The 25,669-nt window shown below is 44.5% G+C and overlaps 2 protein-coding genes across 3 annotated transcripts in view; both read right to left on the bottom strand.

The window, feature by feature from the left end:
* LOC131302626 (2-hydroxyacyl-CoA lyase-like) overlaps nucleotides 1-21,095 on the bottom strand; it is a 26,082-nt gene extending 4,987 nt beyond the window's left edge. Inside the window, exon 1 of one of the 2 annotated variants that reach the window (XM_058329361.1) lies at nucleotides 20,955-21,095. In XM_058329361.1, the coding sequence (XP_058185344.1) occupies nucleotides 20,955-21,005 (51 nt within the window). In that variant the 5' untranslated portion in view covers nucleotides 21,006-21,095. The remainder of the gene's footprint in view (nucleotides 1-20,954) is intronic. The other variant, XM_058329360.1, reaches the window with a different exon arrangement.
* LOC131302625 (putative disease resistance protein RGA3) lies at nucleotides 20,950-25,669 on the bottom strand. Its single transcript, XM_058329359.1, has 2 exons — nucleotides 22,214-25,669; nucleotides 20,950-21,125 (listed from the first exon to the last, which is right to left on the bottom strand). The coding sequence occupies exon 1, from the start codon at nucleotides 25,639-25,641 to the stop codon at nucleotides 22,234-22,236; it is 3,408 nt and encodes a 1,135-aa protein (XP_058185342.1). The 5' UTR covers nucleotides 25,642-25,669; the 3' UTR covers nucleotides 20,950-21,125; nucleotides 22,214-22,233.

The following is a 25,669-nucleotide window of genomic DNA, read 5'->3' as shown; positions in this document are numbered from 1 at the left end:
GTGAACCTAGAGGAAAGAGGTACGCAATAGACTGCATTATTATTGCTTTCCTACTGATAATTAGGGTTTTTGTTCTTAGTACGTGATACTAACAAAGGCATCGGAGGGCCTTTGCCACGAGAGGCAAAGGTGCACTCACCCCCTGTCTATTTTGCAGATTAGGGTTCAGACGTCGAGCTAGGGTTCCGGTGAAGAGGCACGAATAAGCCGTTGCAATCCAGTTGAACCGAGCCATCAATTGTTTTCATCCCCCTACAATTGGCGCCGTCTGTGGGAACGAACAGATTTTTTTGAAGAAAGTAATCATGACGGAAGAAAATCCAGTCACACCGTTTAGTCCAAAGGACCAGTTGGGTGGAGGAAGAGATAAATCTCCACCAGGTGCTCCGAGAAAGCCCACTGGTAGACATGACAGAGAAAACTCCAAAGAAAAAGGAGACAAAACTGCTACTGGTTCCACAAGAAGGAGCAAGTCTCATCGACGAGAGGAGTCAGATACTCGTTCAAAGAGTATACACAACGATGATGACGTCCTTGATAAAAAAAGAAGAGAAATCGAGGAATATGCTCGTTTAATAAGAAAACGAGAGTACGAGATACGAGAGTTGCAGAAGGTACGAGAGCACCCCGAGGATTCTGGACTCTCTCGACGGAATTCCCAAAGGGACGGACGGGCCCTGGTGATTCATGAACAGACTCATTCACGCAGAAGGGGGAGTAGAAGTCCTGTTATAGGGCGTCATAAGGCTTCTCCACGAAAAAGGGGAAGAAGAAGTAGAAGCCGAACACCAGAGAAAAAGACTTCTTCACGAAAAAGGAGAAGCAGAGATCGAAGCTCTACCCCCGAGGAAGAGGATACGAGAAAGCATCATCGAGACAGGTACGAGAGACCTGATGCTGATTGGGCCGAAGCTTCAGCCCACAATTTGAAGGAAAAAGAGGATGGGACAATGACTGCACGAGAAGCAGCACGCAAGGCCCTGAGTAATATTGCGGCCTCCCCCTTTACAAGGAGGCTACAAGAAGCGAGATTGCCGAGCAGAGTGAAGCATGGGGCGTTCGTACTTTACGAGACAAATACGGATCCCGTGGCTCACATACAGCATTATCAACAGGCCATGTTTATGCATGAGGGGGATGATTCCATCTTGTGCAAGATGTTTCCCTCTAGTCTTGGCAAAGTGGCTTTGTCCTGGTTTCATAAACTGGCCCCACGATCCATACGAGGATGGAGGCAGTTGGCAGAGGAATTCACTGCTCGGTTCTTGACAAGCAGAAAAGCCCCGAAGACTTTTGAAAGTCTTTCCACCATGAAGCAGGAGGAGAACGAACAGATCAGGGATTATGCAAAGAAGTACTGGGAGACTTTTAACGAGATTGAAAGTTGTAGTGAGGAGTACGCAATTGCAACATTCAAAACTGGTTTACCTGTTCGGGGAGAGCTGCGCCGTTCATTGAATAAACATCCGGTAGCCACCCTGGCTAAATTGATGGAACGGATAGAACAACATGCCAGAATGGAGGATGATATACTCCGTGAGGACGGCAGAATAATTGCTGAACAGCCAAAGGCACCTGCTAAAAAGGTGGAGAAGCCAGAACCCAAGACTTACAGAGATAGAAAGGAATACGGGCAGAATAAGAAGGAGTCATACAAAGAAAAGCAAGCTCCAGACCCTAAATCCTTCTTTTCTATCACTACAGTTTGGAAGGAGCCAATTTACAGGATTCTTTATCGAATAAAGAATCAACCATATTTCAAATGGCCTCCGAGTCTAGGAGGAGACAAAGATGCAAAACGTGCTACGAATCAGCACTGCAGTTATCATAAGGATTGGGGCCATATGACAGAAGATTGTGAGACATATAAAAGGCACCTTGATGATTTAGTCTCTCGGGGCTATCTTAAGGAATTTATCCAGGAGGACCCTAAAGAGAAAGGGAAAGCCATGGAGTTGGGTTACGAACAAAACCCTAAAGGCGTCATCCATATGATACATGGATTGGCCACACCTTACACGAGAAGTGAGGTTAGGCTATTTCAGAGGCAAGTCAAGCATGATCAGCATGTGATGCGGTTGGGAAACAAGAGGGGGCGAGAGACTGATGTATGCAAAGAGAGCATGGCATTCAGTGATGAGGATTTGGGGGAGGTCCAAATACCCCACAATGATGCATTGGTCGTAACCCTACGAGTTGGGGAATACGACATCGAAAGAATTCTAGTGGACTCGGGGAGCTGTACAGAGGTATTGTACTACGATGCATTCAAGAAGATGGGGCTGGCACAATCAGACTTAGAACAGTCTACAACGCCTCTTATTGGGTTCGGTGCAGGAGCAGTTTGGCCCCTTGGAAAAGTGACATTACCTGTTCGGGCCGGATCAGTGGTGCTAAGAACGGACTTTTTAGTGGTCGATGTCCCTTCTTCCTATAACGCGATTATAGGGAGGACATGGTTGCATAAGATGAGAGCAGTCTCCTCGACTTATCACCAGATGGTAAAATTCCCAGGATCAAATGGGATTGAAGTTCTTAAAGGCAACCAGAAGGTGGCGCAACAATGCTTAATTTCCATCATCAAAACAGCCCCAAAAGTCCACCATATTCATACACTGGAAGTACCAGATCAACCAACCATCGAAGATGTTGGAAGAAGCCCGGCTGAAAAAGTGGTAGAGGGCTTGGAGAAGATTCAGATCAACGAGATTGATCCTGAAAGATATTTTTTGGTTGGGGAATCACTACCAATAGATGAAAAGGCCGAATCGGTAAAATTCTTGAAAGAGCATATTGATGTTTTTGCATGGGTGCCTGAGGAAATGCCTGGGGTGGATGCAGATGTGATCTGTCACCATCTAAACATCGACCCACAGCACAAGCCGATCATTCAGAAGAAACGAAGGGCAGCCGTGCAGCATGTAGATGCAGTGATTGAGGAGGTAGATCGTTTGTTGGAAGCCAAAGCAATACGAGAAGTCTATTACCCCGAGTGGTTATCCAACACTGTTGTAGTAAAGAAGAAGAATGGAAAGTGGCGTGTCTGTGTGGACTTCACAGACCTAAACAAAGCGTGTCCTAAGGATAGTTTTCCTTTGCCCAGGATTGACCAGTTGGTTGATGCAACCTCTGGTTACGAGCGAATGAGTTTTCTCGATGCATATCGAGGATATCATCAGATTGCTATGTTTGAACCTGATCAAGAGAAGACTTCCTTCATCACACCTCGAGGATTATACTGCTACAGTGTCATGCCGTTTGGACTGAAGAATGCTGGGGCTACATACCAAAGACTTGCAACCATCATGTTCAAAAATCTCATTGGGAAAACTTTAGAAGTTTACATTGACGATATGGTGGTGAAAAGTCGAGAAAAAGGAGGGCATATCACTGATTTAAGAGAAGTCTTTGACATTTTGAGGAAATACAAGTTGAAACTCAACGCCTCGAAGTGTGCGTTCGGAGTTGGTTCAGGAAAGTTCTTGGGCCATTTGGTAACCATAAGGGGGATAGAGGCAAATCCCGAACAAATTGATGCTTTGCAGAGATTACAGAGTCCCAAAACTACCAAGGAAGTCCAGAGGCTGACAGGAATGGCAGCAGCATTGAACAGATTCATCAGCAGGTCAAGTGACAAGTGCAGACCCTTTTTTCAGTTACTGAAAAAGAGGGAGGGATTTGAATGGGGAGCTGAATGTGAGCAGGCCTTCCAAGACCTGAAAAAGTACTTGGCCGAACCCCCATTATTGTCAACTCCACAGCCAGGTGAGTCCTTAATTCTGTATTTAGCTGTTTCCGAGCACGCAGTTAGTGCAGTCTTATTGAGGGATTTGGGGATCGAGCAAATCCCCATTTATTATGTTAGCAAGACATTATTGGATGCAGAGACGAGATATCTGCCATTAGAAAAACTTGTCCTGGCACTTAGGACAGCAACTAGGAAATTGCCACACTACTTCCAAAGCCATAAGGTTGTGATTCATACCGAGTATCCATTAAAATCACTGCTTCGAAAGGCAGATTTCTCGGGAAGGATCTCGACATGGTCTGTGGAGCTGAGCCAGTATGATCTCGAATATCAGCCACGAACAGCAATTAAAGGCCAAGTGTTGGCTGATTTTGTGGCAGAGTTTTCCCCCACTGTAGCTCCCTTGCCTCCTACGAGAAAGGAGCAGGCGGCTAACACATCATCCTTGAAGGATCAACCTTTTGCCGAACAGGATCCTAAAGAATGGAAGCTATTCGTTGATGGATCAGCATGTAATACTGGTTCTGGAATTGGAATTGTCCTTTTTCCTCCTCAAGGAGTTCTGATTGAACTCTCTGTTCGGCTTGGATTTAGTGCATCCAATAATGTGGCTGAATATGAAGCACTCTTGGCAGGACTGAGAAGTGCGAAAAACCTTAAAGCAGAGCGGGTAAGGGTGTATTGTGATTCCCAGCTTGTTGTGAATCAACTGTCCGGCGAGTACGAGACTCGAAATGAAAAGATGGTGGCCTACGTGCAGGCAGCCAAGGACCTGCTTGATACCTTCGAGAGGGTATATATTGAGCAAATAAGTTCAGGACAGAATGCTCATGCGGATTCCTTAGCATGGTTGGCTGCGGCTGTTCCTACTGAGTTCAAAAGGAAGGTAGCAGTTGAATATCTGAATGAGCCGAGCATTGGAAGGAGTGTAGACTTGGTCTTGGACGTGAACCAAGGACCAAGTTGGATGGACCCAATAATAGAGTTCTTACGAGACGAGATACTCCCTTCTGATAAGAAGGAGGCCCATAAGATAAGAGTCAAATCTGCTAGGTTTTGGATGTCCCCAGAGGGTAAGTTGTACAGGAAATCCTTCACAGGTCCTTATTTGCTATGCGTACATCCTGAGATGGTACAGAAGTTCCTTCATGAGATCCACGAGGGAACATGTGGGAGCCATGCTGGAGGGAGATCCATTGCTCACCGAGCAATTACTCAAGGCTACTGGTGGCCACACATGCAAGAAGATGCAAAAGTTTATGTAAAGATTTGTGAGAAGTGTCAGAAATTCTCACCAATGATTCGAACACCTGCTGAGGATCTGGTGCCTTTGACGAGTCCCTGGCCTTTTGCCCAATGGGGAATGGATATCGTAGGTCCATTGCACAAAGCAACTGGGAACCGAAAATTCCTGCTTGTAGCAACTGATTATTTTACGAAGTGGATTGAGGCAGAACCATTAGCCAAAATCACTGAACCTATGATAGAAAGGTTCGTGTGGAAAAACATCATCACTCGTTTTGGGGTCCCTTATTCATTGATTACGGACAATGGATCCCAATTTCAGAAGAAATTCAAGACTTTTTGTGCCCAGTATGGAATAAGAAATTATTATTCCACCCCAGCTTACCCTCAGAGTAATGGGCAAGCAGAGGCATCTAATAAAACTATCCTTGATGGAATCAAGAAAAGACTGGACAAAGCTAAGGGCAAATGGCCTGATGAGTTACCATTAGTTTTGTGGGCTCACCGAACAACGCCTAGGAGGTCTACGGGAGAGACCCCCTATTCGTTGGCATTTGGAACAGAGGCTGTTATACCTCTGGAAGTGGGTCTGCCGACCAACAGGACAGCTTTGGTTGAAAGTGGAGGCAATGACAGGGCCCTTGAAATTGAGCTTGATCTTGCCGAGGAGAAGAGAGAAAAAGCCTTGGTACATCTTGCTTCTTACCAAGAACAGCTGATGAAAAGCTACAACAAACATGTTCATCCTAGGGAATTTGGTGTTGGGGACCTTGTGCTACGAAAAGTGCTCGGCAATACCAAGGTGGCTAACGAAGGTAAGTTGGGGGCCAACTGGGAAGGCCCGTACAGAGTAACTGAAATTGTGGGCATAGGAGCCTATAGATTGGCAGATCTGGATGGTGATCCAATTCCAAGACCTTGGAATGTTCATAATTTACGAAAGTTCTTTGTTTAGAAGTATTAAAATCTGTTTTAGATTTACACTACGTGATTGTGTGGGAATTACGAATATAATTCCTTTGTTCTATTTTTGATTACTTTATGGGGTACGAATAAACGCCCTCTTGCGTTTTGCAGATTATGAATAAAATCACTTATTTCATATAACTGTTGTGGTATTTAAATACGAACTACGAGTTTAGTCTCCTTTATTCGTATTGGGGAGCAGGGTATACCTTTTAAGTATGTGAAACTTAAAAGTTTTTAAGTATGTGAAACTTAAAACCAAGTACGTGACACTTAAACTAACTGCAGGTATGAAAACACTTGTATGTTTTTTATAATACAAGTACGAAATACTTGTATGGACGTTCAAAGTACGAGATACTTATATGGCATCTTAAGTACGTGATACTTAAGAGACTATATTGGCTTGACTTAAATGTAAGCCAAATTCTTAAGTACGTGACACTTAACGAATACAAGTACGAGATACTTAAGTATGTGAAACTTGAGGAAATCCTTTATGATCAAGTGTTTGTGTGACAACACTTGAAAGACTTGTAAAAAGCAAATGGCATGGCTTACACCTATATGCCTATATGAACCTTACGAATACAAGTATGAAAACACTTGTATGTACTAAAACTTGAAAACCAGTCCGAAAAACTGGTTTAACAAAAGTTTCTAAGTACGTGAAACTTAGATTCAGTACAACGACGTCCTGTTTCTAGGATCTGCTTGGGTACGAAATACTTATGCAGACACAAAATATATGATCAAACAAATCAATAGTACGAAATACTTGAGATTAAAGCAATGCATCCGAACAGATGTAATAAACAGAAGAGAGCCGAGCAAATGCCACGGAGGGCCGAATACCTGTTTGAGACAAAATATTAAAAGTTTGGGAGCCACACAGGGCCAAATGCTTATGGTCACGCAGGACCAGCAACCCAAAACAAGGAGTTCAGACAAGCCTACCAACAGTCAGTCCACATTCTGGACTTCCGGAACATCCGTATTAACCTGGGGACCTGCCCCATCATCTGCTGGATTCTCCTCCAACACAATGGGTTCATTGACCGCATCTTGAGCTGGGGACAGGACAGCCTGGGAACCAGATGGGATGTCTTCTTCTGCTCCAGTAAAATCTTCAATCTGCTGCTCAACATCATCTTCCAGAGGAACATCTTGCTGTTGGGAAGCTGCAGACCGGCTGCTCGGTAGTTCATTATCAGTCCACAATGGAGAGTCCTCAGCAACGCCAACCTTTGTTAAACAGGTTTCCCAGCAAGCAATCCAAATTTGATCTTGAAGAGCGGGAATCTGTTGAACATAGTTCGCAGTTGTGGTGTCAAATCCTTTCTGGTACCCATCCTCATATGCAGCTTTTTTGGCAGTATCAATCTCTGATAACGCCTGATTGAGGCTCTCTTCGGCAACTTCAAGTTTTTCCTTAGTTTGGTTGAAGTCAATTTGGCCTTGTCTCTTTCTCTCTCCAGCCTGGTAACTGTTCGGAGCAGTCTGGTATTGTCATTCATCAGCCTCACCCTTTCTGCGTCTGCTTCTTGGTACTTTTTACCTAAAGTGACCATTTTTTGAATGAACTGGCAAAACACCGAACAAGTAAGCAATAAGAATATCCAGTGGTGTATGAAATATGCACTAAGATTTATATGAAAAGATTAAATCACATTACCCTAATACCACTGACGAGTCCAGTGGCGACGAGCCGATCAGATGTAGCCTCAGATTCTTTCTGCATATCTACAGGGAGCAGTAAGCCTTGGGCAAGGGCAAGTGCTGTCTCCGAGGAGCTAGCACTATCCCCGACATGAACAGGACGATCTCCCCTAGTGAAGGGAGGCGTCCAAGTCTGAGGAAGGACTTCAGTGGTTGGAGAGATGGGATGATGAGTTTCGGTAACTGCTCCAGGAGCAGTACCGTCTTGACTGTCAGCTCTTGGACGTTTGTCTCGATGGAAGTCGGTGGCTTCTGTAGCAGTATCAACTTCCCGAGGAGAAGAAGATGACCGTGCAGATCCCCCCCTATTGCGACGTGAACGCGGGGGAGGGACACCAGTTGATGCTACCCTATTGGTAGCACCTCGTCCCCGTGAGGAGACAGTAAGTAAAGAGCTAAGGTTGATGGGTTGGTGTGTCATTGTACCTGGAGTCGGAGGAGATCGAGAATATCCGGATGAGGAAGACTGACTGGTGATTGGGTGTAGAACAGGTTGTTGTTCGGTAATGACTTGCCTACGCCTAGATCTTCTAAGTACCACACGTGTTTGAGGTACACCGTCAGGGATAGCAATCTCGTCTGACTGACCGGCAACAGTGACACCAGCTTGTAGCCTTGTGTTTCGTGGTTGGGGGGCAGTGGAGGTAGAAGCAGCACTGGTGCTGGGATGAGCTAGTCTTCTATCAATGACTCCTCTGTATGAAGGTTCGTACCCCAGCAGCACGTCAACGTCCCGACCCCGACCAGCTGTTCGGGTACCCGGCACTCCTGTGTATTTAAGTACTTTGTTGATATCCTCTGTTCGGATATTGCTTGGTGTACGTCTGGGACGGTGGTTAGCGTTATCAGCTGCATCCAAAATGTTAAAATAAATAAGACATAAGGAAACGCTACGAGAAAGCAGTAAACAGAAACTTTCAGAATTAGGAAAATGAGGAGTATTACGTGGGTAGCCCCATATGTGGGGGCAGTGGAGCCCCACCACTTGACCATCCTCTCCTAGAGGTTCGAAAGCTCCAGTGACATAGAGAAAATCAACCTCATGGTCCCGAGCAGAATCTGGCAGGTTGAGCACGAGGCGCTTTTCTGCCCTTCTTACTTTGAAATAGTATGTGTTATAATCAGGGTTAAGTACAATGCTGTACCACCACTGAATATCCCAGATCCCCAGCTGGGTGCCTAGAATCCTATTCAAAGCAACTACCCCCATTATCAACCTAAACACATTTGTTGACACTTGCATTGGAGTGAGACGGTACCAACTCAGGATTTGACGAAGGAGTGGATGAAGGGGGAAACGGACCCCGCCTTCGACGATGGCTACGATTGGGATACACATTCTATCCCAAGAGCCACCGTCCCTATCTGCCCCTAGAGGGGCGAGTTCGAGACCAACATTTTCTGGAACGTTGTAATCCCTCCTAAATGCTGTCATGGCAGAAGGGGTCTCGCATAATTTCCTAAATTTACCGGGTTTAGGAAGGTTATCGTGTTCATCCACCATGGATATACTCGAAGGAAGTATAAAAATACGACTAGACGAGACTGAAACCCTAGAAGTGATCTACAAATTCGAGAATGAAATCTCAGATGGAAAACCTAAGCAGAGAAAATAGAGTTAAGAACGAGAATCTTACAAGGGAACCGTGACGATTTCCTGAAACGCGATCGGGTTTTCAGAAGGCGGCGATGGCAGAAAAGCTTAGAGGGAAAGTCTCAAAGAAAGTTCGAGTGTTTTTGGGTAAAAACCCAAATGACCCCTTTTTTGGGGTTTAAGAGGGAGAAACGGAGACGAAGCGTCCCCTCTTACGCCGTTACAGGAAAAGTAACGGGGAAAAGGGTTCTAACTAAACGGCGTATTGACGTCGTTTGAACAGAGTGGCAGATCACATTAAATGAAAAGCGTACGATGAGCACCACGTGGAGTCATTACCTCGAGATGGTATAGTGACGGAGGCGCCAAAATACATCAATGAGATATTGAAATTATGGCTGCATGGGATCAGAAGAGTCTGGTCGTAGTAAAAATTCTGTTTCTAAAAGCTTCATATATTGCCCCCGAACAGTGGTAAATACATGAAGCTGGGGAGCAATTGTAGGGAGGTGTTCCCGAGCAGAGACATTTAGTCGCCGAACACGTGATGTTTAGGAGTGCAAGGTGAATACGACGGGATTCATCGCCGGGCAGTATGGTGAACGGAAGTACGGATCAGTAGCATGGAAAGTCATTGATCTGTGAAGTCTGTTCGACTAGTTAAAGGTCAATGGCAAGTGAAGCCAGTGGCGTGAAACTAAGCTGTTCGGCACATAGTGACATTCTTATTACTGCTTGGACCAGATTACATATGAAGTCATTGGTCCAGGCAGCCTGATCGGCAACGAGATTGCCAAACAAGGAAACAACCCCAAATTAATTGTTGAAACATGGGGAACATTCTGGAAGAATCCAGAGTGTTGTTATTCCATTAAAGGAATAAGATCCCATGAATAAAGGATCTGAGAAAGATACCCAATGAGAATGGGATGTTCGGCCAGTAAAGGAAAGGAATCCTAAAAAGGACTCTTTTCCATTAAACTGATAAAGGAAACGAGAGTCCTTGATATCCTTGGTTTCCTATACGAGTTGGGAGTCCTATGGAAACAGGGATGCTTGGGAAACAAGCATACACGAGATCTATAAATATGAGGTGAACCTAGAGGAAAGAGGTACGCAATAGACTGCATTATTATTGCTTTCCTACTGATAATTAGGGTTTTTGTTCTTAGTACGTGATACTAACAAAGGCATCGGAGGGCCTTTGCCACGAGAGGCAAAGGTGCACTCACCCCCTGTCTATTTTGCAGATTAGGGTTCAGACGTCGAGCTAGGGTTCCGGTGAAGAGGCACGAATAAGCCGTTGCAATCCAGTTGAACCGAGCCATCAATTGTTTTCATCCCCCTACAGGAGAGACGGCTTCAAGATCCACGAGAAGGAGTAAATCCCATCAAAGGGATGAATCAATCGCGCACTCCAGGAGTGTGCACCATAGTGACGACGTTCTTGATAGGAAGAGGCAAGAAGTCGAGGAGTATGCTCGTCTGATTAAAAAACGAGAGCATGAAATCAGAGAATTGGAAAGAATTAGGGAGCATCCGGAGGATTCTGGCCTGTCTCGAGGAAATTCTAGAGGCAGTAGGTATGCTATGGTACAATACAGAAAAAATCCTTCACGAGGAAGAAGGAGCAGAAGTCCTGTTAGAGGGCGTCACGAAGCTTCTCCACGAAAAAGGGGAAGAACAAGTAGAAGCCGAACACCGGAGAGAAAGACTCCTTCACGAAAAAGGAGGAGCAGAGACCGGAGTTCTACCCCCGAGGAAGAGGACACGAGAAAGCATCATCGAGACAGGTACGAGAGACCTGATGCTGATTGGGTCAAGGCTTCGGCCCACAAGTCAAAGGAGCAAGAGGATGGGACAGTGACTGCACGAGAAGCAGCACGCAAGGCCTTGAGTAATATTGCAGCCTCTCCCTTTACAAAGAGGCTACAAGAAGCAAGGTTGCCGAGCAGAGTGAAGCACGGTGTATTCGTACTTTACGAGACAAATACGGATCCCGTAGCTCACATACAGCATTACCAACAGGCCATGTTTATGCATGAGGGGGATGATTCCATCTTGTGCAAGATGTTTCCCTCCAGTCTTGACAAGGTGGCTTTATCCTGGTTTCATAAGTTGGCCCCGCGATCCATACGAGGATGGAGGCAGTTGGCAGAGGAATTCACTGCTCGGTTCTTAACGAGCAGAAAGGCCCCAAAGACTTTTGAGAGTCTTTCCACCATGAAGCAGGAGGAGAACGAGCAGATCAGGGATTATGCAAAGAAGTACTGGGAAACTTTCAACGAGATTGAAAGTTGCAGTGAAGAGTATGCAATTGCTACGTTCAAAACTGGTTTGCCTGTTCGGGGGGAGCTGCGCCGTTCATTGAATAAACATCCAGTAGCCACCTTGGCTAAATTGATGGAACGGATAGAGCAACATGCCAGAATGGAGGATGACATACTCCGTGAGGATGGCAGGATGGTTGCCGAACAGCAGAAGGCACCTGCCAAAAAGGTGGATAAGCCTGAACCCAAGTCTTACAAAGACAGAAGGGAGTACGGGCAGGCTAAGAAAGAGCCATACAAGGACAAGCAAGCTCCTGACCCCAAGTCCTTCTTCTCTATCACTACGGTTTGGAAGGAGCCAATATACAGGATTCTTTATCGAATAAAGAATCAGCCATATTTCAAATGGCCCCCAAGTCTAGGCGGAGACAAAGATGCAAAGCGTGCTACGAATCAGCACTGCAGTTATCACAAAGATTGGGGCCATATGACCGAGGATTGTGAGGTATACAAGAGGCACCTTGATGATTTGGTCTCGCGGGGCTATCTCAAGGAGTTTATCCAGGAGGACCCTAAAGAGAAAGGGAAGGCCATGGAACTGGGTTACGAGCAACACCCTAAAGGCGTGATCCATATGATACATGGGTTGGCTGCACCTTATACGAGGAGTGAGGTGAGGCTGTTGCAAAGGCAGGTCAAGCATGATCAGCACGTGATGCGGTTGGGAAACAAGAGAGGGCGAGAGACTAATGCATGCAACGAGAGCATGGCATTTAGTGACGATGATTTGGCGGAGGTCCAAGTACCCCACAATGATGCATTGGTCGTAACCCTACGAGTTGGGGAATACGACATCGAAAGAATTCTAGTGGACTCGGGGAGTTGTACAGAGGTGTTGTACTATGATGCATTCAAGAAGCTGGGCCTGGCCCAATCAGACTTAGAACAGTCTACAACGCCTCTTATTGGGTTCGGTGCAGGAGCAGTCTGGCCCCTCGGAAAGGTAGCGTTACCTGTTCGGGCCGGATCAGTAGTGTTGAGAACAGATTTTTTGGTGGTCGATGTCCCATCTTCCTATAACGCGATTATAGGAAGGACTTGGTTGCACAAAATGAGAGCAGTTTCCTCGACTTATCACCAGGTGGTGAAGTTCCCAGGATCAAATGGGATTGAAATCCTTAAAGGAAACCAGAAGGTGGCACAGCAATGCTTGATTTCCATCATCAAAACAGCCCCAAAGGTCCACCATGTTCACACACTGGAAGTACCAGATCAACCAACCATCGAGGATGTTGGGAGAAGCCCGGCTGAAAAAGTGGTTGAGGGCCTGGAGAAGATTCAGATCAACGAGATTGATCCTGAAAGATATTTTTTGATTGGGAAATCATTACCAGCAAACGAAAAGGCTGAGTCGATAAGATTTTTAAAGGAATACATTGATGTTTTTGCATGGGTGCCAGAGGAAATGCCCGGGGTGGATGCAGACGTGATCTGTCATCATTTAAACATTGACCCTCAACACAAGCCGATCATTCAGAAAAAACGAAGGGCTGCCGCGCAGCATGTAGATGCAGTGATTGAAGAGGTCGATCGTTTATTGGAGGCCAAGGCAATACGTGAAGTCTATTACCCAGAGTGGTTATCCAACACTGTTGTGGTAAAAAAGAAGAACGGAAAGTGGCGTGTCTGCGTGGACTTCACAGACCTGAACAAGGCATGTCCTAAGGACAGTTTTCCCTTGCCTAGGATTGATGAATTGGTTGATGCAACCTCTGGCTACGAGCGAATGAGTTTTCTCGATGCATATCGAGGATATCATCAGATAGCTATGTTTGAACCTGATCAAGAGAAGACTTCGTTCATCACACCACGAGGGTTATATTGTTATAGTGTCATGCCGTTTGGGCTGAGGAATGCTGGGGCTACATACCAAAGACTTGCAACCATTATGTTCAAGAAGCTCATCGGGAAAACTTTGGAAGTTTACATAGATGATATGGTGGTAAAGAGTCGAGAAAAGGGAGGGCATATTTCTGATCTAAAGGAAGTGTTCGAAATCCTGAGGAAGTATAAATTAAAGCTCAACGCCTCGAAGTGTGCGTTTGGAGTTGGTTCAGGAAAATTCCTGGGTCATTTGGTAACTTTGAGAGGGATAGAGGCAAATCCCGATCAGATTGATGCCTTACAAAGATTACAGAGTCCCAAAACTACCAAGGAAGTCCAGAGGCTGACTGGAATGGCAGCAGCACTTAACAGATTCATCAGCAGGTCAAGCGACAAATGCAGACCCTTTTTTCAGCTATTGAAAAAAAGGGAGGAATTTGAATGGGGAGCAGAATGTGAACAAGCTTTCCAGGACCTGAAGAAGTACCTGGCCGAGCCCCCATTGTTGTCAACTCCACAGTCTGGTGAGTCTTTAATTCTGTACTTAGCTGTTTCCGAGCACGCAGTTAGTGCAGTCTTATTGAGGGATTTGGAAATCGAGCAAATCCCCATTTATTATGTTAGCAAAACATTGTTGGATGCAGAGACGAGATATCTGCCTTTAGAAAAACTTGTCCTGGCACTTAGGACGGCAACCAGGAAATTGCCACACTACTTCCAAAGCCATAAGGTTGTGGTTTATACTGAGTATCCATTAAAATCACTGCTTCGAAAGGCAGATTTTTCGGGAAGGATCTCGACATGGTCCGTAGAGTTAAGTCAGTATGATCTCAAGTATCAGCCACGCACAGCAATTAAAGGCCAGGTGTTGGCTGATTTTGTGGCAGAGTTTTCCCCCACTGTTGCTCCCTTGCCTCCTACGAGAAAGGAACAGGCAGTTCAGACATCATCCTTGAAGGATCGACCCGTGGCCGAACAGGATCCCAAAGAATGGAAGTTATTCGTTGATGGATCAGCGTGTAATACTGGTTCTGGAATTGGAGTTGTCCTCTTTCCTCCTCAAGGAGTTCTGATTGAACTCTCTATTCGGCTTGGATTCAGTACATCGAATAATGTGGCTGAATATGAAGCGCTCTTGGCTGGATTGAGAAGTGCAAAGACCCTCAAAGCAGAACGGGTCAGGGTGTATTGTGATTCCCAGCTTGTTGTGAATCAACTGTCCGGCGAGTACGAGACTCGGAATGAAAAGATGGTAGCCTACGTGCAGGCAGCAAAAGACTTGCTTGATACCTTCGAGAGGGTATATATTGAGCAAATAAGTTCTGGACAGAATGCTCATGCAGATTCTTTAGCTTGGTTGGCTGCAGCAGTACCAACAGAGTTTAAAAGAAGGGTGGCAGTAGAATACCTCAATGAGCCGAGCATTGGGAGGAGTGTAGACTTGGTCTTGGACGTGAACCAAGGACCAAGTTGGATGGACCCAATAATGGAGTTCTTACGAGACGAGATACTCCCTTCTGATAAAAAGGAGGCCCACAAGATAAGAGTCAAATCTGCTAGGTTTTGGCTGTCCCCAGAGGGTAAGTTGTATAGGAAATCCTTTACGGGTCCCTATTTGCTATGTGTACATCCTGAGATGGTACAGAAGTTCCTTCATGAAATCCACGAGGGAACATGTGGGAGCCATGCTGGAGGCAGATCTATTGCCCACCGAGCAATTACTCAAGGCTATTGGTGGCCACACATGCAAGAAGATGTAAAGGTGTATGTAAAGATTTGTGAGAAGTGTCAAAAATTCTCACCAATGATTCAAACACCAGCCGAAGATCTGGTGCCTTTGACAAGTCCCTGGCCTTTTGCTCAAATGGGGGATGGATATCGTGGGTCCATTGCACAAAGCAACTGGGAATCGAAAATTCCTGCTTGTTGCAACTGACTATTTTACAAAGTGGATTGAGGCAGAACCACTGGCCAAAATCACTGAGCCAATGATTGAAAGGTTCGTGTGGAAAAGCATCATCACTCGTTTTGGGGTCCCTTATTCATTGATTACAGACAATGGATCCCAATTCCAGAAGAAATTCAAGGCTTTTTGTGCCCAATATGGAATAAGAAATTTTTATTCCACCCCAGCCTACCCTCAGAGTAATGGGCAAGCAGAGGCGTCTAATAAAACTATCCTAGATGGGATAAAGAAGAGGCTGGACAAAGCAAAGGGAAAATGGCCCGATGAGTTACCATTAGTTTTGTGGGCTCACCGAACAACGCCTAGGAGGTCTACGGGAGAGACCCCCTATTCGTTGGCATTTGGAACAGAGGCTGTCATACCTCTGGAAGTGGGTCTGCCGACCAACAGGACAGCTTTGGTTGAAAGTGGAGGCAATGACAGGGCCCTTGAAATCGAGCTTGATCTTGCCGAGGAGAAGAGAGAAAAGGCCTTGGTACATCTTGCTTCATACCAAGAACAGCTGATGAAAAGCTACAACAAACATGTTCGTCCTAGAGAATTTGGTGTTGGGGACCTTGTGCTACGAAAAGTGCTCGGCAACACCAAGGTTGCCAATGAAGGCAAGCTGGGGGCCAACTGGGAAGGCCCGTATAGAGTAACTGAGATTGTGGGCGTAGGAGCCTATAGATTGGCAGATCTGGATGGTGATCCAATTCCTAGGCCTTGGAATGTTCATAATTTACGAAAGTTCTTTGTTTAGAAGTATTAAAATCTGTTTTGGATTTACACTACGTGATTGTGTGGGGATTACGAATATAATCCCTTTGTTCTAGTTTTGATTATTTTTGCAAAGGGTACGAGTAACGCCCTCTCGCGTTTTACAGATTATGAATAAAATCACTTCTTTCGAATAACTGTTGTGGTATTTAAATACGAACTACGAGTTTGATTCTCCTTATTCGTATTGGGGAGCAGGGTATACCTTTTGAGTATGTGAAACTTAAAAGTTTTATACATTTTTAAGTACGTGGCACTTAACGAGTACAAGTACGAAACACTTGTATAGAATCCCAAGTATGTGAAACCTGGGTATACATTTGAATGCAAGTATGAATACACTTGTATGTATTTTCTTAAAGTACGTGATACTTAGCAAGTATGAAAATACTTGTGTGTTTTCTTTTAACAAATACAAGTACGAAATACTTGTATGGACGTTCAAAGTACGAGATACTTATAACAGTACGAGACACTGGGAAACAAATGTTTTTAAGTACGTGAAACTTAAACAACATTAAGTACGTAAAACTTAACAGGCGTGAAAGATTTGTACGAAATACTTATGCAATCAAATGATGCTTAAACAGTACGAACTACTTAGATTGAAAATTGCATACGAACAGATGCAGCAAACATGGACGCCGAGCAAACCATAAGAGTTATGCCACGAAGGGCCGAATACCTGTTTTAAAAGTAAAGTATTGATAGTACTGGTACCACGCAGGGTAAAAAAGGCTATGGTCATGCAAGACCAGCCAGATGATTTTTAAAACTACCTGTTTACTATCTTAATCCAGGTTCTGAACCTCAGAAGGGACATCAGCCTCATCAACAACAGTAGCAGTTTGTACCTCTGGGATAACGATCTCAGTGGTCACTTCCAGAACAGATGATTGCACAACGTCATTTTGTGCCTCAACTTGTATTTCTTCATCAACATCTGCAAAATCATCAATCTGTTGATCAACGTCGTCTGCTGGAGCTGCAACTTGGCGACTTGGTAGATCATTCTCAACCCATAGGGGAGAATCCTCAGCAACTCCTGCCTTTGTGAGGCACGCCTCCCAGCAAGCAACCCAGATTTGGTCTTGAATATCAGGCATCTGCTCGACATAACTTGATGTTGTGGCGTCAAACCCCTTCTGATAACCATCTTCAAAGGATGCCTTTTTGGTGCTGTCCATCTCGGCCAAGACTTGATGCAGACTCTCCTCCATGGTCACGAGCTTGCCCTTTGTCTCAGACAAGTCAGCTTTAGCTTTATCTCTCTCTCTCTCTAATCTCGTGACTGTTCGGATCAACCTGGTATTGTCATTTAAAAGCCTGATCCTCTCGGCTTCAGCTTCCTGGAATTTTTGGCCCAGTACGACCATTTTTTGAATAAACTGGCAAAAACAGCAAGTGGTAAGTGACGAGTGTAGCAATATTTGATATGTGGTATACGAAAAAATACATAAAGACTTATATGAAAAGATTGAGTCACATTACCTTGATTCCACTGACGAGACCAGTGGACACAAGCCGATCAGGGGGAGACAATGACTCTTTCTGTAAGTCAACAGGGAGTAGCAACCCTTGGGCCAGAGCAAGTGCTGTCTCCGATGAACTAGCACTGTCCCCGACGTGAACGGGACGGTCTCCTCTAGTGAATAGAGGAGTCCATGTTTGAGGAAGTACTTGGGTAGTTGGTGAAACGGGGTGATGTGTTTCGATGTCTGCTTGAGAAGCAGTACCAGTAGGGTCTTCTGATCTAGGCCGTTTGTCTCTGTGAGCATCACTGGCCTCTATGGTAGTCTCCACTTCACGAGATGAAGTGGAGCGGCTCGAACCGCCTCTGTTACGACGGGGTGCAGGAGGGGCGTTCCCGGTGGAAGCTACCCGACCAGATCCCCGTCCCCGAGAAGAGACGGTTAGGAGAGAGCTGAGGTTTAAAGGCTGACGTGTCATGGTGCTAGAGTTAGGAGAAAATTGAGAATAACCTGACGAGGATGATTGACTGGTGTCAAGATTCACTACTGGCTGTTCGGGTTGAAGAGAGGAGGCCTGACTTCGTGAGGATCTTCGAACTCTCACTCGTGGTAATGGAATTCCTTCAGAAATTGGGATTTCACCCAGTTGACCAGCTACGGTTACTCCTGCGTTAGCTCTTGTGCTCCTGGTCGGAGGAGCAGTTGATGTAGAGGCAGCACTGGTGCTAGGATGAGCAAGCCGCCTGTCGATGACACCTCTGTACGCAGGCTCGTATCCCAGCAGTACGTCAGCGTCACGACCCCGACCAGCTGTTCGGGTACCAGGCACACCTTTATATTTGAGGACTTTGTTAATATCCTCTGTTCGGATGTTGCTTGGGGTGCGTCTGGGACGATGATTAACGTTTTCAGCTGCAAACATTCGAATCAACAAAACAAATTTAGTACATGGAAAGGCTACGAGAAAGCAGTAAATGAAGAATTGTAAAAAGGGTAAAATCAAGAGCATACGTGGATAGCCCCATATGTGGGGGCAATGGAGCCCCAGCACTTGGCCATCTTCCCCTAAAGGTTCGAATGCTCCAGTCACATAGAGGAAGTCGATTTCGTGGTCACGAGCAGAATCTGGCAGATTGAGCACGAAGCGCTTCTCTGCTCTCCTAACTTTGAAGTAGTAAGTATTATACTCAGGGTTTAGTACTATACTATACCACCACTGGATGTCCCAGATTCCTAAATTGGTTTCTAGAATCCCATTTAGGGCTATAGTCCCCATTATCAGTCTAAAAACATTCGTAGAAACTTGCATGAGTGTAAGACGGTACCAGCTTAAAATCTGGCGGAGGAGTGGATGAAGGGGGAAACGAACCCCGCCTTCAACAATGGACACGATTGGGATACACATTCTATCCCACGATCCAGCATCCCTATCCGCTCCTAATGGAGCGAGTTCAAGCCCTACGTTTTCAGGGATATTGTATTTTTCTCTAAATGCCGCCATGGCAGCAGGGGTATCACAAAGCTTCCTAAACTTACTGGGTCTAGGAGGGTTGTCATCCGCCATGACTATATTCAGAAAAGAAGAAAAGATGGGAATGGGTACGAATTGAAACCCTAGAAACGACCCACCAAATCTGAATGAGATCTCGGATAGAAACCTAAGAAGAAGAAGGGGAATGAGAGCGAGAATCTTACAAGAATATTGTGACGATTCCCTGAGATGCAATCGAGTTTGCAGACGGCGGCAATGGCAGAAAGCTTTTAAGAGAAAAACTGAACGTTTGAATATTTTTGGATGAAAAACCAAAACGAGCCCTTTCAGAGGTTTAAGGGTGAGAGACGGAGACGAAACGTCTCCTCTCACACCGTTATAGGAAAAAGTAACGGAAAGTGGAAACCGTTCTGACGCCGTTTCATACAACGTCAGTTCGAAGTTAATGCTAGGCATACGAAAACGTGCCACGTGGAGTCGTTTACCCCGAAATGGTATAATGACATAGGCGCCAAAGGGCATCAATGAAGTATGGAAATTATGACTGCACGGGATCAACAGAGTTTGGTCTGGCTTTTGTTTCTAAGCATCATATATTACCCCCGAACAGTGGTAAATACATGAAGCTGGGGAGCAATTGTAGGGAGGTATTCCCGAGCAGATACATTTTAGTTACCAAACACGTGATGTTTGGGAGCACGTGGTAAATACGACTGGACTTATCGCCGAGCAGTACGGTGAACAGCGATATGGACCAGTGATATGAGAAGTCATGGCTTCAAGCCGACTGTTCGGTTATGATACAGCCGAACAGATGTAGTAAAGAACCTAGCACGTGATACGAGTGATCACGGGTTGAAGGCAATGCAATCGATATCCGAATAAATGGTACGTGGGATCATAGTTTGAATATAGACAGGACAGTCATGCTAAACAAGTGTTCGGCAATATGGACCAGTGACATGAGAAGTCAATGGTCCAGAGAGGTTGTACGATTCTCGGTACAATAACATGAGACGTTATTGGACCAGATACAAGGAAAGTGACATGTGATGCCACTGTTCAGATACATTGTTCGGCAAGAGAAAAGCCGAACAGAAGGAGAGCTCCTTAGAAAGGATATGGTCCAAATTGTTTCCTTAGGACCAGTTACATGTGAAGTAACTGGTCCAGACCTTTTGTTCGGCTATGAGACGGCCGAACAAGGAAAGAGGTCCTGTCAGATGATGAAATAGAGGGAACATTCCGGAAGAGTCCAGAAACAGTGGTATTCCGTTAAAGGAATAAGATCCCGAGAATATAGGGTCTGAGAAAGATACCCAATGAGAATGGGATGTTCGGTCAGTAATGGAAAAGAATCCTGAAAGGACTCTTTTCCATAAATTGATAAAGGAAACGAGAATCCTTGATATCCTGGGTTTCCTATACGAGTTGGGAATCCTATGGCAATAGGGATGCTTGGGCACCAAGCATCCGAATGTCTATATAAACAGAGCAAGCCTAGAGGTAAAAGGTACGCAATACGTTGCATTATTATTGCTTTCCTACTGATAATTAGGGCTGAGTTTTCTAGTACGTGATACTAACAAAGGCATCGGAGGGCCTTTGCCACGAGAGGCAAAGGTGCACTCACCCCCTGTCTATTTTGCAGATTAGGGTTCAGACGTCGAGCTAGAGTTCCGGTGAAGAGGCACGAATAAGCCGTTGCAATCCAATTGATCCGAAGCGTCAATTGTTTTCATCCCCCTACAATAAGAAAAAAGGATTCACAAAGTAATCAGCATGTGAGAAATAGAAACATGAAAACACTGAACCAAAAAGGGAGAGTGAGTAACTTACCTTCTGATATTCAACACAGTGAAGGCCAGAACCTTTCAAAATGGAACGCATGCTGCATCTAAAATCCCAGCAATCATTCCGGAACTAACTTCGATGATTTCTAATGATTAACCATGCAATCAAATCTGGACTCAAAATATGTGGCCGGACATGAATTTGGGAAAAACGAATCTGGGAAAAAATGACCAAAGTTATTAGAATGTGCACTCATGTCAATGTAGGCTGGGGGAATTAACCAGAAAATAAACTCTATAGGCAATCATTTTCTTCCAACTACAATTGCCACTTCAAATATTGTCTTTTTGCTAGAGCCCGTGGCGACTCCGGGAGTTTCGGAACACGGGGTCACTCATAAACCCCAATACTCTTACTAATTAATTGACAACTCGATTGAGCTGTCTGGGCTAGTTTACGCGCACGTCGACTTATTCCTAGTGATCCAATCCCACCATCTACTATGAGGGAGCACGACTAAAGCTGAGGCAAAGTCTTGTATGGAGTGGCCGCATAAAAGTTGATTCCACATGAGACGTTTCAAACCTAAGAGCTAGCTCAGGAAGGAGCAAATCTTAAATCCCAAGCTTCGACCTTGGAGTGCCATTATTAATTAACTAAAACATCTATAGTCCATTTAAAGCTCAAACAAGCATTTTTTGGGGTTTTACTCATTTGTCTTTTATTCCATCAGTTAAATTTATTGTGGTGTTCCAAGATTGAAAATTTTTCTAGTGTGGTGTCAACATTAAACTTTTATGGATCATTGATTAGTTTTGCAAAAAATTCAATATAGCAATAGTAAAAAAAATTCCATGGAGTCACCCGAAGTGTGGCGTCGCTTGTGGCTAGAGCAGGTTTGTAACTAGTTTGGATTTAAGTAACTTTTTTCTTTATCTTTATTCATTTTTTTTTTGCATTTGTTTGTTTTGCGTCAATCTATTTTGGCTTATTGATTCGTCTCGACAAGAGTAATCAAGTAAAAGATTATGATTGAAACTCATAATTTTTTGAATAAAGACAAAAATAAGCCAAAAATACGGTCTTTTTTTTTACTTATTTTTGTCTTTTTAAAAAATTATGAGTTTCGATCAATTTTTTTTTTTACTTTTCCAATTCCTCTGGACGAGACCAATCAATAAGTTACAAAAGTTTAACACAGAATTAAAAAATACGGAAAAAAATTTAATAAAGACAAATAATTCAATTTGACTTATTAAGTAAAAAGATAAACCAACCTTAACAAAAAAAATACAAAACCATACCTCAACTTCAAGATTGTCTGTTAATCGTCCAAGGACTGTACTTGTTCGAAGTTGATCCTAATATTGGGTATGTGAGCTATCTTTAGCCAATCCTCGCCACTCTCTTTCTTGCACCGCCTCTCCAAATTTGGACATTCCACAATTCGCAGCTCTCTCAGACTCTTTTGGCCCCCCAGCCCATCTGGCATAGACCTCAGATTACTACAACTCCAAATCCCTAAGTATGATAGCGACTGGAGGCTTCCTAGCCAGTTTGGTAGAGTAATTAATCCTTCGCAATGCCATATCTGCATACTCTGGAGAGAATTCAAATGTCGCATGCCCTCTGGAAAAGATTGTATCTCAGGACTTCCATTGATAAGCAAGTGTTGGAGTACCGTCAGAAGTTGCATTCCCTCCGATAACGACCTTAGTTTGCGACAGCATTGAATATATAAGGATCTGAGGGAAGTTAAGCCTTCCAAGCCCTCAAGGTCCGTAAGACTGTCACATCCACTTATATCAAGTGAGTCCAGAGAGTTTACGATTCCGAGTCCTGACAAATTTCTTAGTTTAGGAAAGTCATCAAGTCTCAATCGCTTTAGAGAAGACAAACCAGACATCCAATTTTGCAGAGTCTCGATATTGGGCATACACCTTAGCTCTAGGGACTCCAAGGCCTCGTGATTTTGAAACAATCCATCCGGAAGAATCTCCAACTGGAGGTCAGATATCAAAAGAGAGGAAAGCGAAGTTAGATTATTCACTGACTTGAGTAACTTTTCATTGTCACCGATCCCCAATCTCTTAAGTGTTGGAAGGGCAGGCAAATTAGTTAGCTTGGGGCAGCTTTTTATATCCAACTCTCGTAGGCACGGAAAAACATCTTGTCTATCCATTGTCATCCATTCCTCCAAACTCGGCATTCTTCCAAGACTGAGTGTCTCCAGTGCCTGGAATGAAATTTCCCCATCTTCATAACACTCAGGGTCGAAGTACTTCAGAGAATCCATTCCACTAATATTGAGTTTTTTAAGGGAGTGTAGTTTACCAAGAGGCGGAAGTTGTTCACATTGTGAACAAGAATATAGAGAGAGCTCAACCAGATTTTTAAGCACTGAGCACATCATCCAATTTGGAAACTTGGAACCTCGGTAATAACTTATACTCAGCTTCTTCAGATTTGAGTGAGGTTGGAGACTCTCAAGCACCCCTTCAACATCATTGGGTAAGTTTTCTTCCTTTTGATGACTCCAAGTCCAATGTAAATGCAAAGAAACAAGATCCAGTTTCCTCTTCAAATTGGCACTCTCAGCGTCCACTGGGCTTCTTACATTATCAAGTTTCTTTATTACCAGCTTCCCCGCAAGATTTAATTCTTTCAACTCACTAATACGGTAACCCTCAGCTTGGCCCACAATGAAGAAGCTTAGTCTTCGTAGGGAAGTCAGTTGTCCCAATTTAGGAGGCATAGATGTAAGAGAATCACACCCTTTAATGTCCAAGTATATGAGATTTCTCATATACCTCATGCATTCGGGCAACTTACAAAGCTTGTAACACTCTATAAGTTTCAAAGTCTCTAGGTTTTGGAGATTACATATGGATTCTGGTACATAGACTATGTTAGAGTACGACATGTCGAGGTACCTAAGATGGTTGGAGTTGGAAATTAATCTCGGTACCTTCACAAAAGTAGTGCCAGCGCTCAAATCCAACACCCTGAGATACTTCTGGTTCGAAATCCAAGGAGAAACTTTTTCCCAAGAAAAACGAGGGTGCGCACATTGCGGACGTAAAGCAAACAACCGTAGAGATGGAACTTCAAGCATAGACTCATTCCAAGTTAATCCCCCTGCTGAGTGAATGTTAAGAAGCAAGTGACGAACCTTTCCTGGAACTTTCATATCCTTATGCGAATCCATAACATATAAATCATATTGCATAATAGATAGCGCCAGATCATGCATAAGATCGTGCATTTTACATACTGTTTCGCCATCGAAATTCTCGTCCACATCTTGTAAGAAGGACCTCCAAACTAAGTCATTAAAAATCTCATGGCCCGTATCATGCAAAGTTGTTTCTCCTTTAGAGGGAATAAAACCATTCGCCATCCACAGCTCGATCAACATGTCTTTCTTCATCTGACTGTCTTTAAGGAATATACAACAATAAGCAAAACATTGCCTCAAGTGTGGAGGTAAATTGTCGTAGCTCAACCTTAAGGCAGGCAAGATAGTACTTCCATCATCCGGTAGATCCCAAACCTTACTGTCCCTCAGAGATAACCACTCACTTTCACTGCTTTTAAACTGCATGAGGCTTCCTAGAGCTTTTATTGCTAAGGGCAACCCTCCGCATTTTTTGACTATCGCCTTCCCAATCTCAAACAGCTCATGGTTTTCCTTCATCTTTTGATTGTCAAAAGCTCGTTGCTCAAACAAGGACCAAGAATCATCCTCCGATAGACCAACCATATGGTGTACAGGAAGCGTAGCCATTATAAGAGCAACTTTCTGACTCCTTGTTGTCACTACAACCTTACTGCCTTTAGCTCCACACCTAAGTACATCTTTTAGTCTATCCCACTTCTCGTGGTACTCATTCCACACGTCGTCCAAGACAAGCAAATATCTCCGGCCCCTCAATTTTTCTTGGAGGCGGCGCTGGAGTGGATCCAAATTTGTGATATTGCATGCGCCTCCTTCTATGGACTCTACAATCGCTCCCGTTAGTCTCTTTATGTCAAAATTAATATCAGATACGCAAACCCAAAGTCTTAAATCGAAGTGCCCTTCCACCCTCTTATCATTGTACACCAATTTAGCGAGTGTAGTCTTGCCGAGGCCCCCCATGCCGCATATAGCACAAACCGAAACACCGTTGCGGTCGCTCAAATCGTCGAGCAACATTTCAATTATCATTTCTTTCTCGCCATTCCTCCCATAAATTTCCAGTTCATTCACAAGGGAACTCGTTTGTCTTCCCTCCACCGCACGAAATTCGGGCTCCAACAATCCCTCCCTCAAGTGAAAACTTCTCTCTCCAACAATTTTATCCAACCTCTCGTTAACACCCTTAATCTCATTCCCCATTTTCAATCGAAATATAAGCCGATTTCGAAGAGAGAAAAAGGAACTCACTCGGTGTGTTGCCCCTCTTTGAGAATCCAGTTTTCGTTTGAGGGCTTCGGTGGCGAATTCGTCCACCACGTTGTCCGCATCGTAAGCTGAATCCTTGAGCTTTCGGAGCCAATTCTTGACGGCTTCGCTCGTCCATTGCTTAGCTTCTGCATCAACAAGCACTGCTTGGATTGTACTCAAAGTACTCTCCAGATTTTTCAGCTCGGTTTCGAGGCCCCAAGCTATTCCGAACTGCTGTAGGGCTGAGGAGGTCAAGTTTGCAAGGATTGTCCTTATGAGAGAAGAGAGGAGTACATCTGCCATGACTGTTTTTTTCTCGATGAGATGAGAT

Source organism: Rhododendron vialii, chromosome 10a (genome assembly GCF_030253575.1).
Source record: "Rhododendron vialii isolate Sample 1 chromosome 10a, ASM3025357v1".
NCBI classification, from domain to species: Eukaryota; Viridiplantae; Streptophyta; class Magnoliopsida; order Ericales; family Ericaceae; genus Rhododendron; species Rhododendron vialii.
Note: the sequence above shows the minus strand (reverse complement) of the source record. Positions and strands in the feature narration are given on the sequence as shown.

What these genes read in the sequence shown, in the direction of transcription:
- LOC131302625 (XM_058329359.1), bottom strand. Translation starts at nt 25,641, where the DNA reads ATGGCAGATGTACTCCTCTCTTCTCTCATAAGGACAATCCTTGCAAAC.